The sequence below is a fragment of the Amphiura filiformis genome, chromosome 18 (genome assembly GCF_039555335.1).
Source record: "Amphiura filiformis chromosome 18, Afil_fr2py, whole genome shotgun sequence".
Taxonomy (NCBI): Eukaryota; Metazoa; Echinodermata; class Ophiuroidea; order Amphilepidida; family Amphiuridae; genus Amphiura; species Amphiura filiformis.
In genome coordinates, this window is record NC_092645.1 from 44,641,955 (window position 1) to 44,659,376 (window position 17,422).

At 39.0% G+C, this 17,422-nt stretch overlaps 1 protein-coding gene across 1 annotated transcript; it reads left to right on the plus strand.

Annotated features, from left to right (window-relative positions):
* The first annotated feature begins 1,641 nt into the window (after positions 1–1,641).
* On the plus strand, positions 1,642–10,460 carry LOC140138708 (torsin-1A-interacting protein 1-like). The gene is made up of 2 exons (XM_072160457.1): positions 1,642–1,744; positions 8,813–10,460. Exon 2 carries the CDS (start codon positions 8,903–8,905, stop codon positions 9,995–9,997), a length of 1,095 nt encoding a protein of 364 aa, XP_072016558.1. The 5' UTR covers positions 1,642–1,744; positions 8,813–8,902; the 3' UTR covers positions 9,998–10,460.
* The last annotated feature ends 6,962 nt before the right edge of the window (positions 10,461–17,422 follow it).

The following is a 17,422-nucleotide window of genomic DNA, read 5'->3' on the forward strand; positions in this document are numbered from 1 at the left end:
TACAAGGAACTTATACGATGTCCTCATTCACAAACTGATTCTATGCCATACAAGTTTACGTGGTGAACTACCCCCCCTCCCCCCATTTTACCCTCCCCCGGCCAGGGCTCATAAATTGCACAGCCCTTAATCATAACATCATTTATATTACAATTTACAGTACATGTCACATTTAAGGGGGTACTACACCCCTGCCCAATTTTGTGCCTATTTTTGCATTTTTCTCAAAAATAATAGCGCATTGGTGACAAGTAAGATATTCACTCGGTCGGACATCCGGGAACATTGTCCCCTTCGTCCCCTTTGCACAAGCGCGCGCATAGCAACCAGCTCGATAAAGGGAACTGCACATATATGCGCTGCACATGCGCACACTGGTTTTACAAGGCTATTTCCCATTTGTGACGTCAGCCCGACCAAGAGAATGTATATTATAGGGGCAAGGACTACAACTACTGCACTGGAAATTTTATTTCCGCACAGACAACAGTTGTGGAGTTACAGTCAAAAATGAGGGAACACCAATATTTGATCAATAAATCAATAATTACTTGCCTTGAGTTGCTGAATTTTCAGTGCAGTAGTTGTAGTCCTTGCCCCTATAATATATAGGTATGCTAGGTGAATTCAAATTTGCCATCAAACTGCATCATTTTATATATCAAATTAAGCCCTTGAGTAAACAAAGCCAAAACTGAAAACCTTTTTTTCATAGCACTTTCTGTAGCAAAGTTACATCTTGTCAAAGACTGACTTTCATCAAAAAGATTCAGCTAGCAAAATTCCCCAAAACGGCATTTCGGGGGTGTTTCTAGATCTTAGTCTCATTATGATAGCAGCTTTTTTAAATGGAACTGCTATCAAAATCCCTCTATAATTCCATGTGCGACTTGATTATCACCATAAAAATCATATATTTGGGTCAAGTGAAGTATAGAAAACATATTTATGTAGGTTTCCTTCACCGACCTATTCTCGAAAAAAATTCAAATTTCTATGATATGCATTGTGTTTGGGCCCCGGTCTCGGCGAATTTCGCTGACAAGCAAATGTGTTAACTAAGGTTTGCCTGGGATACCTATAATATACATATCTTACCTGTCACCAATGCGCTATAATTTGTGAGAAAAATGCAAAAATAGGCACAAAATTGGCCAGGGGTGTAGTACCCCCTTAAACTTATGAATATATGATAAAGTTTAATAAGCTTACCTGTCCTCCTAGCCTACCAAAAAAAAAAGTCTAGTCTAGAACCTCCTGAATTTAAAACACCTCGTCCTAAGTCCTGACTAACTCACACAGCCACATGAGCTCAGTTTGAGCTCAGTCTTACAAAAAATTGTCTCCTGAACCCGGGCTCCTGATGCCTAAATTTGTGGGTGATCGCGAGTGAAACGAAGTCTGGTGAACGAATTTGGGTTCAATCAAAGGTTAAAGCCCGATGGTAAAGCTGAGTTCATGGTCCTGCATCGGTTAGCAATAACGATCGGATTTTAGCCAATGAAGTGGAGTGTTTTTTGTTGCGTTGGAAAAGGGCGCTACCTCATTGGTCACATACTAACTGATACTAATCGCTTGTCGCTCAGCGATGGCGTATTATAAATTCAGCTTGAAGTTCAAAGGTCATGGGGTTTCCCGCCATACGCGCCACGAATCGGGAAATTAATAATCAAAACAACAGTACATCATTTGGACGTCTCTCTTTGCTGCAGGGTCTGCATTCCATGCATTCTGCCCCCAAAAGGTAATTTTGCAGCAGTAGTAGATTGAAATTGACATGCCATGTTTTTGTTGTTGCGCCCGTTTGTTTTTGTGATCATGTGCTCGCATGTGACCCGGGCCAGCAATCGTCAGTAAGCTTAAATTTTAACATTTTTTTTTTTTTTTGTATAATTTGTTGCTTGAGAAGTTTAGCCACGAATTAGCTCACCGGGGTTTTTTTTGCAGAATAACTTTTACAAATTAAAGTAATATTTATAACATTTGCTGAGAAGAATGCCCTCAAATTTTCAGGTTTTTACATTTTTTTGTAATGTACTAAGTTTGTCTTTGTTCGAATACTGGCCAACACTCCAGGTGGAGTCAGACGGTCAGGAAGTGTGTGCGCATGTATTCTGCTATTAATCTTGTAGTTGCTTGGCTGATTCTTGGATGTGGTTTGTTACGGCTTCTTTGAATTGAGGTATGGATGATATGTTGGTAATATGCTCAAGTAGAGAGTTCCAGTCTATTACTGTAATACTGTGCGTAGTAGGAAGTACGGATGTTTCATGCAGTCTTTGTTGGTTGATATTATAGTGTAGGCGTTTGAATGGAGAATGCTGTGATTGACGCTGGACCGGCTGTAGGAGCTTTCCAGTTGGCAGGGATAAGTGACCTTGGCGTGCTTGTTGTAAAGTACATTGTAGGATGGTGAGTCTGTGTACCTTGCCTCTGTCGCTCAGTGATGTCCAGTTTAGGGATTTCAACATGTTGGTGACGACTCCTGGTGACTGTGACTTGTAGTCGTTAAGAACAAAGCGAGCTGATCTCCTCTGGATCATTTCGATCTTGTTGGAAAGATCCTTGGTGTATGGGTCCCATACGGCGGATGAGTATTCAACGTCTCACAAGGCTTTTATACGCCGCTTCCTTGGTGGATTGTGGGCAGGAATATAAATTCCTTTTTATAAACCCAAGAGTACGGTTGGCTTTGGATGTTATTTGATTAACATGACTATTCCAGGCGAGTTTGTTGGTGATGTATACGCCCAGATAGGGGTGGCCATCAGCTTCACTCAGTGTTGTGTCACCAAGTTTGTAGTGTTTGGGGGATCTAACATGAGTTAGACGCATAATGAAACATTTTGAGGGGGTTAAAACACAACTGCCAGTCCTTTTCCCATTTAACCAGGGTGTCTCTTCTTGGAGCTCCTCAGCGTCAAGATCGTTTTGAATTTCATGATACAAGACGCATTCGTCTGCGAATAGACGAACAGATGAATGCAAGTTGTTAGGCAAATCATTTATGTAAATGAGGAACAGCAACGGGCCAAGCACCGTGCCCTGAGGGACGCCGAAACAACGCCAGCCCAGGTCGAGTGTTCGCCACCGGCGACTGACCCTCTCTGGACACGGTGCTTGAGGAAGTTGCTGATCCATCTGTGTGTGTTATTAAGGATACCATATCTTTCAAGTTTAAATAAAAGCCGGTTGTGGGGTACGCTCCCAGGGGTACGCTATCGAAAGCTTTTGAAAAGTCCATAATTGCCATATCAATTTGGGATTTCTTATTTAAACCTTGAGCTAAATCATGAACGGTAAGGATGAGTTGGCTTTCACAAGAATGCTTACTCCTAAAACCGTGCTGTTTGTCGGTGAGTATTGCATACTTATCAAAATGAGCCATGACACCGGAATGAATAATGTGATCTAGTAATTTGGAACATACGCATGTAAGCGAAATAGGGCGATAATTGGAAGCGCAGGTGCGTTCCCCTTTTTTGAAAAGAGGAGTTATATTAGCGCGAAGCCATGATGTAGGAATCTCGCCTGAATCCAAAGATTTTTGGAAAATGATACACAATGCTGGGGCAATTTCCTCAGCGGTAATTTTAAGGATTCTGGCTGGGACATTATCGGGCCCTGAAGCCTTACTTGGGTCAAGATCTTTCAGTAATTTGGTCACACCGTCCACTGATATTTTAATATCAGGCATAGTAGGATTGTCCAAAACAGGCGCGTCAGAAAGTTGGGGGTTTTCACGCGTAAATACAGAACAGAATTGATCATTCAGTATCTCGGCTTTTTGTGTTGTTGATGTAACTGCGTTCCTTGTTTCCTTAAATGTATTTTTACGTTCATCATGAAATTTCATAGTACTTTAGTATTAAAAAAACAAAGATGCAAAATATCAAGACTTTAGCCTTAGGTGCTGTAGTTTTGTCAAAATCCGTGGTTTTGAATAAACTGCCGGAACCGTCGTTTTAGGATAGAAATATTAGTCGGAACACGTATGTGTTGTTCATAACACAGACAGTAGGCCTACTACGTACACGGCGTGCGGGACACACACACGTCACGCCAGAGGATCGTACTGTATTACAACCGCCGGTGGAGTAACATGCATATATAGGCGCTAGTAGAAAAAAAAAATTCTTCGCTTTACCTCACTGTACTTGTTTGGCTCAAAATTAAAAGGGGACATATCTGACAGTAAAAGCAAACATTTTATGGAAAATAAATACTAAATCTATTTTTAAAGAAATTTTATATTATAATATGGCTTTAACAGTTTGAGTGTTACTGTACCGTACTGTAAACCATCACATATGTAAAGCCATATTTATTTTCATGGTCCTATGCATGCAGCCGCTGGACTCAACAAAACCATGTTTTCCGTGATTTTCATGATTTTGGTATGAAAATTAACAAATAGTATTCAATGTCATGTCAATTTGGAGTTATTGAGGGCCCGGGGGTACTCAAGTTTGATTTTGGAAGGGGTGTGCTGCTGCTGAGAATTTGAATGTGGACCCATAAAATATACTAAAGTTTCGAGAAATTTGGACCCATTGTTATTACCAAAATTGGCTAGATTAAGGCAAAATTGGGCTATTTTTCGAGAAAATTGAAAACAATTTGTAAAAAGGACCCATTCATATACCAAAATTGGCTGAGAAAAAGGGGTCATTGATATACCAAAAGGCTGAAAATGCTACCCATATTTGTGGAATCTGTATATTCTGAGGGAATTACTGTAAACAAGCTCAGTCATGGCCCATGTGGACACAGTGTAGTGCTTTCAGTACACTGTTTTCCATGGGTGACTGTAGGAACCCATGGATTCGATTCATGGCTCTGCAAACTGTAGTATGTAGTTTGAACTAGCTAGAAAATGACCTTCTCATGGTGCCAATGAACTTTGCACTCTTGTCAGGTCATATTTCATGGTGCCAATGAACTTTGCACTCTTGTCAGGTCATATTTCAAAGTTATAGCCAAATTAAAAGTTTGAATTTTTTGATACAAATAATTATACATTTTTGAAAAAAATTAGAATTTGCGGTATTCATATTAGAGAAGTGCATAGTAGTTTGATTATCAAAATTAGTCCAATAGTTGAATTTTCAACGGTAAAGAAAGTCCAATAAAACGCCACATGATTCCAACAAAAATATAATTTTTTCCTGTCCTTGTGTGTTGAAAATTCCTGCTGCGCTGTTTGTAGCACATTGACTATATAATAATATACCTGTTCTTAAAATGGTATCGCCATTCGCCAGTATGCTTTTACAAAGTGCGAATCTTCCATTATGGGTTAGGGTACATAAGGGGGTTTTAAAAAAAGTTGTTTTTTGGAACTTTAAAGCACAAAATATTTTCTTTTTCATTTAAAATGATTGTTGTATATTATTATACTGAAATATTTTTTATGCCTCCACTGCGAGGCATATTGTTTTTGCATTGTCCGTGCTTCCATCTCATCGGATCAGGATGGGCGGATTGACTTAAGATTTTCAGGATAGCGTGGAATTCGAACCCACAACCTTGCGATAACTAGATGGACGCTCTCACTCACCATTAGGCCACCAGCTCCCACTTTCACCTTGCTATGCGCCTGTTGCACAGCCCCTAAGCCCCCTATACTTGCATAATATTTGTTTGTGTGTATTGTATGCCTCGACATGATCTGGTTGATGCCCAAAGAGGCATTTTTGATAAATGAGTTACTGTACTATAATTATTACCTTATACAAATATTAGGCTTATACTTAAAACACTCAAGGTCTCACATACTTGGTTCTATAAAGTTTTGTGGTGTGTATTTTCTTATATTTTATTGCTTTTTTACTCCATATTTTTGTTTTTATAATCTCAATTTCAAATTTGCCGCCTATGGACCAGAACCAGATCGTGTCGCATATGGTTGAATCCAACCAAAAGTGTACACGGGCCAAAAATAAAAGTCCAAAATAAAAATGTCTCCACATTTTTTTTCTTTTGCCCATTGATTGATGGCATGTTGGCCTTATAGTAACCAAAAGTGCCATTACTAATCTTGAAAAATAAATCCAGGACGTGTGATGTGACATCAAAACCCAATGTTACCTACGAATACCACTAGGATGCTTTCACTATCGCAATACTAATCAACCTAAAACAAATGGAATATTCCCATTAACACTTTTTTCGGGTAATGTAGACCACGGGGTGTCAGGAAAATGCTAGCTCAACCAGAAAATATTTGTTTTTATTTTCATAACGCTATCAATATGATCTTAGTTAATTTATGCTAGTTTATAAAATTGAAAATGAAGTTTAGGTCAGTTTCTGTATTTTATTTATCAAATGAGTATGAATAAATATTTACATACATGTATTGTATAAGAACGAGTGGGATATCTGTTTTCAGGAATATTAGGAATCATACGCATACACCTAATGCTTTATAAAATAATAGGTGAAGAAACCTGGGTATTCGTAGGTAACATGAGCGATTTAACCATTTCTATATTGAGTTTAGAGGTTCAAATTTTGCTATTATGATAATGAAAAAATAAAATGGTAGTTTTTAGATCTCTTTCAGATGGTACGTCCAAATGAATAAGTGCTTTTACCTTAGATCAACAATTTATTAATGCTTTTAGCAGTGGCGTAGATTTCTTTTTGACATTGGGGGGGGATGAAGTTGGAAAAAAATCTTGAAGTATAGTCAGTCCAGCACCCTTTGGCGACAAAATTAGTTTATGATATAAATGCGCGTAAAAGTAGATTCGAAGCGCGCGAAAATTTGCACTTTTGGGGCTAAAATGTGCAAATATGAGGTTAATTTGGTCAGAAACCCATTATCAGGCGTCAACATTGGGGGTATGATTGTATGGACCATCCCCCTGGCAAAATATTGGTGGGGGGTGGGGGTAAATCCCCCATCCCCCGGGATCTACGCCTATGGCTTTTAGTAAGATTTTCAACACTTCATTTATATACAAGTAGTTAAAACAGCAAATTTACAAAATAATTGTTGAATGAATCCGTATGGGTAATAATATTGTCTGGGGGTACCACTTAAAGTTTTTGACAATTAATTTCCATTGGTAGGGACACTTCATTACACATGTCATGTATTATGCTGTATTCGTAAGTAACATTTCAGTATTTGTAGGTAAGAATTAGACTTTTGGTGGATATTGCAATCAAATCTTCATTTTATAAAGCACTTTGAATGCATTATTTTCTTTATGTGCGTTTATTGATACTTGAGACCCTATCATGTATATTTTGGTTCACAGTGGTTGAAAGAGGATTGAAGTAAGAAACAAAGGCACTAAAGTGACTTTAATTTGCTTAATTGCACACAAATTGCTTAAAACCGTTATTGCAGACTTGTGAAGTCCATCTTGGAGTCAGTTACAACTTGTGGCCTTTCGTTTGAGGGCAACTACAATTAGCTTTATACTAGGGTCCACCACTGTGTTGTCTAGATCATGAGACAATAAGAAAAGTTGTTTTTGTCCATGGTATTCGTAGGTAAACTTAGCAAAAACGTCAAAAGTTACCTTCGAATAAACCAATTTGGACACAAATTACTCAGAAACCAGAAGGTTGGTAAACGTTTAAAATGAACCACACATGACAGCTGACAAATCCAAGTATTTATCCCCTTTTAATCTTCTACGAATCTGCTTTTTTCTTTCAAATTAGCAGACCGTCGTCTATTTCAGTACATATTTTTCAAAAAAGCCGTATTCAGTTGTGCATGGTGGGCATGTATGTGAATTCGCAACTTTCATTGACATATGATTTGATAGCAAACATACAGGCCTTTGTTATGTACCAATATGGGCATTGGCATGAATGGCGGTGTTTCACAATACTGTCATGATGTCAAATTGTATTCAGTAGGTAACATTCGTTACCGAAATTTACCTACTGAATACTTGCTTTTATTGTTGACATCTCAGAAATATTTAAACGCAGGCTATTGAAACTTGGTAGAAATAAAGAGTGTATTACCCTGCACCTATTGCTTAACTATTGTTTACTATTCTCTCAGTTTGTGGAAATGACACAGCTTTTAACATGTATTCGGAGGTAATGCATATTTTTTACCAAACCTACCTTTGTGCCATTTAGAATTTCTGGCAGCTAAACACAATAATAAAGATGTCCAAATGCAATGCATTTCAGTATTGGACATATCAAAGCTTGTATTAATTATGCGCATTTATTAGTGATTTCCATTTTTAAAGATATATCTAGTGCTATGAAAAATTGTATTCGTGAGGTAATGTAAAAAAATACCACTCGAAAAATTATCACAAAAAATTCATAATTATGTACAAATATGTGAAAAATTGAACAGGCAATCTTTGAATACACACCTTTCAGGAAATCAATTTAGATTCAATCCAATTCAATCCAATGACTTCTTTTCAGAACTGATTTAGATGTTTTAAAAAATACTTTAAGAAATATTTTGAAAAAATGGGTAAAAATAGCATGTTTTCACAGAAGGAGGTCTTATTATATATGGCGCGAAGCGTATGATCAAGGCGAATAAACACAATACAAAAACGAATGCCAATTGATTAATACTTTTATGGCCCTGAACATTCCGTGTACACTTTTCGTTGGATTCGACCATATGTAAAAAAATTGGGTTTATTTTGCAACCATCGGTTTCACGCACGTTTGCACGGCGATCATCAGGCAAAAATGACCTGTTATTGCACGGAAAAGTGGATTAGCTTTTGCGGTCGCGACGCTCAATATATATACATTTCCTAATGATTAATTATGATTATGAACTATTATTTATGAATTCCTACAGATAAGACATGCTTACTGAAGCCGACATGCTCTCAACAGCAACCCTTTGGTAGATACTACACACACTGATCTACATGTATGGTGAACCAAAATGAACTCCCCTATCACCAGAAGAAAAGGGCTACGGGACATGGCTGCAGAGAACAGAAAAGATGTTAATCACTCACTGGACGATGATGACGATAAGAAAAATGAAGAAAAGGTGAAAAATCTTTCAGATGAAGACAGTAATGACACTGACAAGGGTAGGCGTAGACACGTACCAGCATCACCGCGGGCAAGAAAAAGAGATATTAAACATGTAAGTGGACTGGTGCCAAAAGTAACCAATAAAGGGAATGCGAGAGAACCCCGACAGACAAGTAGACCTAAACGTCAATCAACAAAAAATACTAAAAAAGCTGACAATTTTCTTCCACATGTGTGCATGTTTTGCATACTATTAGCACTTGTTGTTGTATCGGTATTGTACATGTACAAAGGAACCACTGCACAAAGTCAGCCTGTTGTTACCATGGTTACACCAAATGAAAAACTGGAACTTTTCCTGTCAAAACTGAATGAGCTCAAGAGCAGATTTCCGAGTCAGAGTGATAGATTCTGGAGTGTTATCGCCTCGGCTCCAATGAGTCACTTCAAATCTGCAGTGGCTGGCGATATACCCGATAGGCCAGTAGTGGTCATGTTGGCCGGTCAGCCTGGTACGAGTGTCACAACTGCATGCATCGCCGGTCAACTTGGACAACTGTACACCACAGGACTTGGCGGCCTCGGACATAGAATCGAACCTGTTCTTGTGAATGGAAGCGACTTTGCGAATGTCAATCACGATTCTACGAAACGTAGCATTGATAGTCAATTCAGATACGGTTTTGATAGGAAGAGCAAAGCAGCCATCGTTCATCAATTTGATAAACTCCCATCATGCTCTGCGTTGCTGTTTCACAGCTACTGCGAAAACGACAATGCGCCGTATACGGATGTTGCAATAATTTTGACGCTGGAATTGGACTCCCATGTGTACACGATTCGCAAGGAGGTCGATCGGCTCGTTAATGAGCATCTCGCGAAACATTGGTCGTCATGTCCAGAATTTGAAGAGAGAGGCAAGATAGAGGCAATGCTGAGTCGAGTTGCAAATAATATTGCTTTGGTTGCTAAGGAACAGAGTTCAGAGCATTGTTAAGGGGATTAGGGGAATCGTTGTTTGTGTCTCAACTTTTGCAGCCAGGGACTAGACTAAAAACCTCCCACATGTACATTAATTTTCTGGTTTCAGATGGGGACAATTACACAGTTCACAGGGCTGCAAATTTGGCAAGAATCATCAGAGAATCAAGCTATTTTAAGAACAAAGTTCAGAGCTATTCCAAGTGGAAGTAATTGTTTATGTCTCAACTTAAACCTCCTACATATTAGGGTTTCAGATGGGGCCGATTACATAGTCTGCAGGGCTCCAAATTCGGCGAGAATCATCAGAGAATCAATTCTAGCAACAATTTTCCTAAACTTAGTTTACGAGAATCAAAATCGATTCTCATAAAATCATGCTTATTCCACTTGCAGTAATGAGTTCAATTGATTAGCATGATTCGTGCAAGATGATTTTGTGAGTTCAACAGTGGCGTAGCGTCATAGTGGCACGGGGGAGGGGGCATTGCAAAATTTAGAAAATTCCATAGGAAAATTGCCAAAAAATGGCTTGTGCCCCCCAATCAGACCCGGTGCCTCCCCAATCAGACCCGGTGCCTCCCAATCATGGTGGTGCCCCCCCCCCCATCGGATGACCCACGCTACACCACTGGAGTTCAATTTGATTCACACAGAGTTTGGCATCTGGTCAATTTTGTTTTATAATAAATTATTTTATATTTAGAAAGTATATCATTATAAGCTTTAAAATGATATTTGAATTCATGCGATATTCAGAAGCATATAGTTATGGTTGGTTGGATGCACATTTGAATGCGACTTTCATTTTCATTTCAAGTCAAAATCAAGTAATACCGATTTTATAGAGGTTCGCGGTGGGTGGTCACATATGCTAAATTTTACCAAAATTGACCTTGCTGTGAAAATCATGATGAGAATTTGCAGTGCTTCATGCAGGTTTTAATAGCTAGATATAGGGATAACCATCAAAATTTCATGTTGCCCCTATTGCTACAAAAGATCGTTTTCTGGATAGAACTCATCAATAGAAGTATTTTGGTGGTTAAATGGTCAAAATCGGTCAAAAACTTTTCGAATTATGAATTTTCAAAGTTTCCCATTTTGACCGGTCATTGGAACGAAATGAAATGATAAGGTCCAAAAATAGCAATTGGGAGCAAAATTGGCATAAGCATATATTTACCTTTATATATTTCTTTATTTTAACATATATGCAAACATGAAACAAGCATATTGTGAAAGTATCAAAGGGTTTCTTATGAAATGGCACTTTACTAGTCATTGGCATAAATTATTTTTTCAAACCGAGGCATTGAAATCATGCATTTAGAGAAAATTTGGCAAAAATCATCCAAGATGGCCGATATGGCACAAAATCAAAATTGCACTAAGTACAGCCTACAGGTGAACTTTTTTTTTCACAACCAAAAATTTCAATGTTATTGGGTTTAATATGACCAATTAGTAGGTGTATGCAAAGAAAATCTTAAGTGTCATTGAAGGTCATTGACTCATTCACAACAATAGAGGTTATCCACTTCACTCATCATGCTCATGTGACTTCTAACAAAAGTGCTGGTTCCCGTAGTATACCTTATTCAATACAATTCAATGCATGACCTCGGTTACCTGCATGATTTTCAAGGGCTATTTGGAAACAGTTATGGTTGCACATTCAGGTATAGGTACTTCTTTTGAAAGTTCTAAACAAGGTATCGCCAGCAGCAAGTTGTAGATGGTATAGGCCTAAATATAAGAAAACGCTTAGGGTTGAAATCAGGTGAACAATACATCGAATGAGCACGAAACTTCACATTTATGTTCAGAAAGGTGTCTTCTTAGCATGATTCGAAAGGAGTATGGAAATTCCAAAGGGAAGCTGGTGATTTAATTTGTAACTCGAGATCTACTTGTTCAATTTTTAACCTTTTTACAGAGGGTATGATAGAGGTATTACTGGCAACTCTGCCAAATTACAGCTCAGTAGGCCACGTTGTTCACCTGATCTTATTGACATGAATATTTTGTGCCATTCTTTAGCAGTGCTGAACTCAGCCACTGGCAATTAAGCGCACTGTGACGATGGACCAATTTTGACTCGCACTTACAGAAAAATGAAATAAGTTATGTTGCTGTAATTTGCAAGATAGTTACAAAACATAATTGGCATTAACATCCCCAATTTTTACAGAAAAATTATGAAAAATAAAAGAATGAGCTCAATTTAGAAATGTCTGTGCAAGCAGTGCACAGTTGAGCTCCCTGCATGTCTATGGGAGTGTTCTAATCAAGTTGATGGTTCATTGGTCATCCCTACTAGATATATGGTAACTGTAATTTTCATTTAAAATAGGCTATTCCAGCTTAAATCCATACACCCCCTATGGAAGACACAACTTTTATCTTCCACACAGGGAGTGAATTTTGAATGTGGTTACCTGAATGGGTGACTCCATTTGAAGTCTACAACTGCCAGTGTGGGAGATTAAAGTGGTGTCTTCCATAGGAGTTGCGTGGATGGAATATCTCAATGTAGCAATAAGATAGCATGTACTTGAGATTAAACCTAAAGGTCTGTATGCACAAAAGAGTTAGACCGGGTCTAAAGTTAGACCTGGTCTAATAAGTGGAACAAGTTACATCAGGAATGGTCCTTTACTCTTCCTTCCAAGATTAGCTATCAAATTGTAAAGATTTAAAGTTCAAAAATAATACAAAATAAATTACACAAATGTGAAGGAAAATGTCCTTTCTCCTGGGACTAAATTCCACTTAGACCAGGTTTAAGTACTTTAGACCTGGTCTAACTCTTTTGTGCATACGGACCAAAGAGTACAAACTCAGAATTGCATCATGGGCAATGCTACATGGTAAATCTGAATATCACGCATGCAGACAAAATTAAAACAGTGTACCTCCATCATTTATGAGCAAAAATCTGATATTGAATGATGGCACTCAGTGCATTTCTCACACAATGCAAACACACCCTTGAAATTGAAGTTTTACCAGATGCATGGAGAAATAATCCATAGATATACTATATTTTGCCTTGCATGAGCAACATAAACTTATGACAGAGTCTGTACTCTTTTGGTGTAATTTCTTTGGCATTTACTCAAAATGCGGACATTTTGTGCCTTATGCGCATTTGTGAAAATTTAGATGTAGGCCTATAAAACAAGCATGTTTTTAATTACGGTATTCATGTAAATGTATGATGCACATAAGAAAAGGAAATATAAAACATCCCATCAAACACAAAAATGTGTTTTTAAAACATTAATAAACATGGTCCCATGTCATGGTTTTGGCCAAAATGTTTCGGTAACATTTAAATATCGGATTATGTGACACAATCTACTCCATGTATTTTAGAAAACCGAGTTACGGTACTTGAATTATTACCTTATTTATCAAACATAATTAGGCTATAATGAAAACACCAAAGGTCTAGCATACATGATACTTTACTTGGTTCTAAACTTTTGATGTTTTGTGATGTGTGTTATTGTATCAGGGTTTTTGCCGACAAAAACTGGCAAAAACTCACATATAATCACTCAAATATTAAAAAGTAATGTCAGAAAGCTCATAAACAGTAACACAAAATTTTAATGAATCATTCAATAATTTTTTTTGTCTCATCAAGCCCTTAAAACGAAAAAGTTTTGAATTTGATTTTTGCCACATTTCGGTTAAATGCACTTCAGCAATGAAAACGCATGCCTTTAATTTCTTAATATGTTAATTATAATTACAAAATCTGGCCTTGTTACACTCAGGAAATAATTTTTTGAAAGTTGAAAAAACTGAACTATAAATCACTTTTTTAGTTTGCCGGCAAAAACTGTTTTTGCCAAGCGGTTTTAACCTGCGGCAAAAACCTGCGAACCCTGTATTGTATCGTATATGTATTGCCCCGGCCTCCATGGAGCAGTTTGTGTCATCAAAGGTCATGAAAACATGTGATATGAAAAAACACTAGAACCACATTTTCAAGATGTTGTCTATATATTTTTGGCAAACAGTTTTGAAAAATTCTTTTGTTAACACTTTCAATTCAAATTACAAATGTTTGTTTTCAAAAATGTTTGAAAACTCATGAAAAACTAATCTTTTTCATGATAAACTACTGAGGTTATTGGAAACCTTAGATTTTCCTGGAAGCACTTTGTTTTTCAATAATTGGTTGATGAATTTAGTTTATCAAAGATTAATGTCTTTCAATTTGAAAATGCAAGTTGGGGTGAAAAACATAATTTGTCAAGTAAGTTTATCTCATAAAACAGTTTTTCATAATTTGATCAACTTTAGTTTTTCACAGCTTTGCTTGCTACATATAGTAATTGTGTCAAGCTGAATTTATACTCGATCGCCGAGCGATTGCGATGCACAGCTTTTGATATAAAATTGGATCAATTGAGCCCATATTTTAAAACTCATAGCGAGACCAATAAATATTGGGCGTAAAGCATCCAATTTTATCATTATTATGTTTTGGATCCAATATTTTTACACACTTGGATTCAACAAAACATAATAATGAAAAGTGATGAGCAATCGCCGAATTTTGTGATGCATTGCTCATCGCTTTTGCATTATATATACTTATCAGGGCGGATAGCGATTGCAGACAACAATTAAAATTGAAAGTTTATAATCGAGAAAGGCAAATTAATTTGCAAAATGATAGATCAAGTTGGTTATAAATGATTGGATAATGCATTCATGCATCAAGTGACATCGCTTGGAATTTGAGATTTCTTCAACTTGCAATAGCGACGTTTTTGCCTCAGCAACTGGTATCGATTGATCGGCTTGACACTCTGAAAATGGAAGTAAACACTGAGCATGCATGAGATTTGCTTACTGCAAAAGCGATCAAGTATAAATTCAGCTTTACTGCTTGGACTGTAATTTATTTTTTGTACCACAAGAACTTGCCTGCATGCTGATAAACCACAATAAAGTGGACAGGCTATCTCAAAGTGCCATATTTACAGTGTTCACTTCAATAAAATGAAAACAATCTGGTCATCCTCCGGATACCATGTGATAAAATCTGGTCATCCGCCAAAAATTTTGTTCATCCCGTATATATAATTATATTTAGGCAGAAATGTTTCCAATTTTGTTTTGGTCCAGTTTGGAATGTCCCTGGACCTAGAGCTAAATGCTAGGATCATTCTTGGTTGAAACTTTGATAAAAGAAGGAAAAAAAGGCCCTAGTGTTTTTAATATGCAAAGTTATCATTTTTGTTCATGTCATATTCTACAATGATTATGCATTGAATGTATTTGTATCCATTTTGAAATCATTAAATAGAGTATGACATGAACATAAAACACAAGGGCCTATTTTTCTTCCTTTTTTTTTAATGTCAACCATGACTTTAGCTCTAGGTCGTGGGACACTCCAAAACCGGAAAAATAAACACTTTAATGTCTAAGTATGTGTGTCTGACAGATGAAGTCAGAATTTCTGGTCATCACATGGCAGTTTTGGGCATCAGGACGCCCAGAGACTCAGTACACCGGTCGATCTTACCGTTTCCGATGTTGATTAAGATACTTCTTGCATCGATCCCGAGATGCGGAAAAAACCAATAGTCATTTTGTCCCACATAAATGAATAAATAACAAAAACCCCGATCCCCGGTGGACTCACCCAAAAGGTGACGTCACACCATATGATCGTCCCTTATCCTCCTTGGTCTCCGACTGACACAGACGCGTGCCTATCGATTGTTCATAGCACTGTGTATCAATTTCTCGACCAAAGGCGAGATATCTGGTTGTAGTTTCACACCTTAGGTAAAACCAAACCGGTATTGTTCGCTGAGGATAGTTTTGACGGCATTTTCTGGCTAAAAAGTGACAAAAAAAGCGATCCAAAACTTAGCTACATATCGTGCCTCCGTTTGTATACGGGGCACACGAGCATTGCACAATGGCCGCTCGTTGACGGCATTCATTTGGTTTCCCACGTAAAACAACCATTGCAGCCTGTAAGTTACAATAGATGTTTGTACATACACATTGTATTTCATGTACGGTAGGTTATTGTTGCTATGTTAGGGTGATTACTCTATCGTTATGTCTTCATTACCGTCCAATAAAGACGAGTTAATCAGATATTCATACGGTGGGGATTGGTAGGGACCTGCCTGACATTTTAGTAATAAAGTTAGCCAGTCCTTACTTTACCACTAACGTTAGCGACCAGCCTCCGTGCTCAGGTTTGCTTACTGGGCTTGAGTCGCGTGTTGGGGGGTAGTGCCCCCCTCCCTTTTCTCCTCGCTTCGCCTCGGCCCTGTCGGGCTTGCCCTTCCCTGGTGACGGAGCGGACCCACACCCGCTCTGTTTCACCCACAGGAGTGCTCACGATCTTCTAGATGTCTTTCTTTTGCTTAGGACTCTCCGAGTTCCAGCTTGACGATTTGGATAGGCTCCGTCATCGCCATCAGACGAAGAAGAAATCTACCAAGGGCACTGCTAAGCTCGATACGCTGGATTCTGCTGTGACAGCCCCTATGGGTCATGGCAGGTCTGCTTAAGGGGGCTCCGGTCCCCGGACAAGCAGGCGGTTCCTTCGGGCCTGCTAGCGCGTCCAAAGGCTCAGCAGCCAGCGAAAGCACTGACTATACGTCGGAGCAAAGTAGCAGGCAGCAGAGCGGTAACCACCAGCGAAAACCCTAGCGGGTTTTGCAGCAGGAGGATACCAGTCGATACGGTAGATTCTGCTGTGACAGCCCCTATGGGTCATGGCAGGTCTGCTTAAGGGGGCTCCGGTCCCCGGACAAGCAGGCGGTTCCTTCGGGACTGCTAAGCGCCCAAAGGCTCAGCAGCCAGCGAAAGCACTGACTATACGTCGGAGCAAAGTAGCAGGCAGCAGAGCGGTAACCACTCAGCGAAAACCCTAGCGGGTTTGTAGCAGGAGGATACCAGTCCTCTAGCTTAAAATCCTCACGGGTTTTTAGCAGGAGGACACCCGCCTGTTGCAGGCATATCTACAGGCTCAAACAGCCACAGTAGTAGCTAGCGACGGGCAGCATGCAAGGGTACCCGGGCTTGCCTGGGTTGAACCCTAGCATGCATGGGTTCAGCAGAGACGATACCGCTGCTAACGCTGTGGGTGTAGTCTTAGCAGAACCAACTGGGGTTGTCACACGGCAGCGTTCCATGGCGGGACCGCCGAGTGATACCCTGGGCCCTAGAATAGCTGCTGGCTGTCCACAGGGACTGGCTGGCGATTATTCAGGGGTTGGGCTCGCAGTCTCTCACGGGCCAGCGACCCAGGTGCATTCGGTGGCAGCTACAAAGACGAGCTACGGCTTGACTTCAGTGGTAGCCGCTATGCACCCGCCCATAGCTGCCGTGAGTGGTCCGCCACACACAGCGACCTTGGGCGAGGCTCTAGAGGGTACAGTAAGTA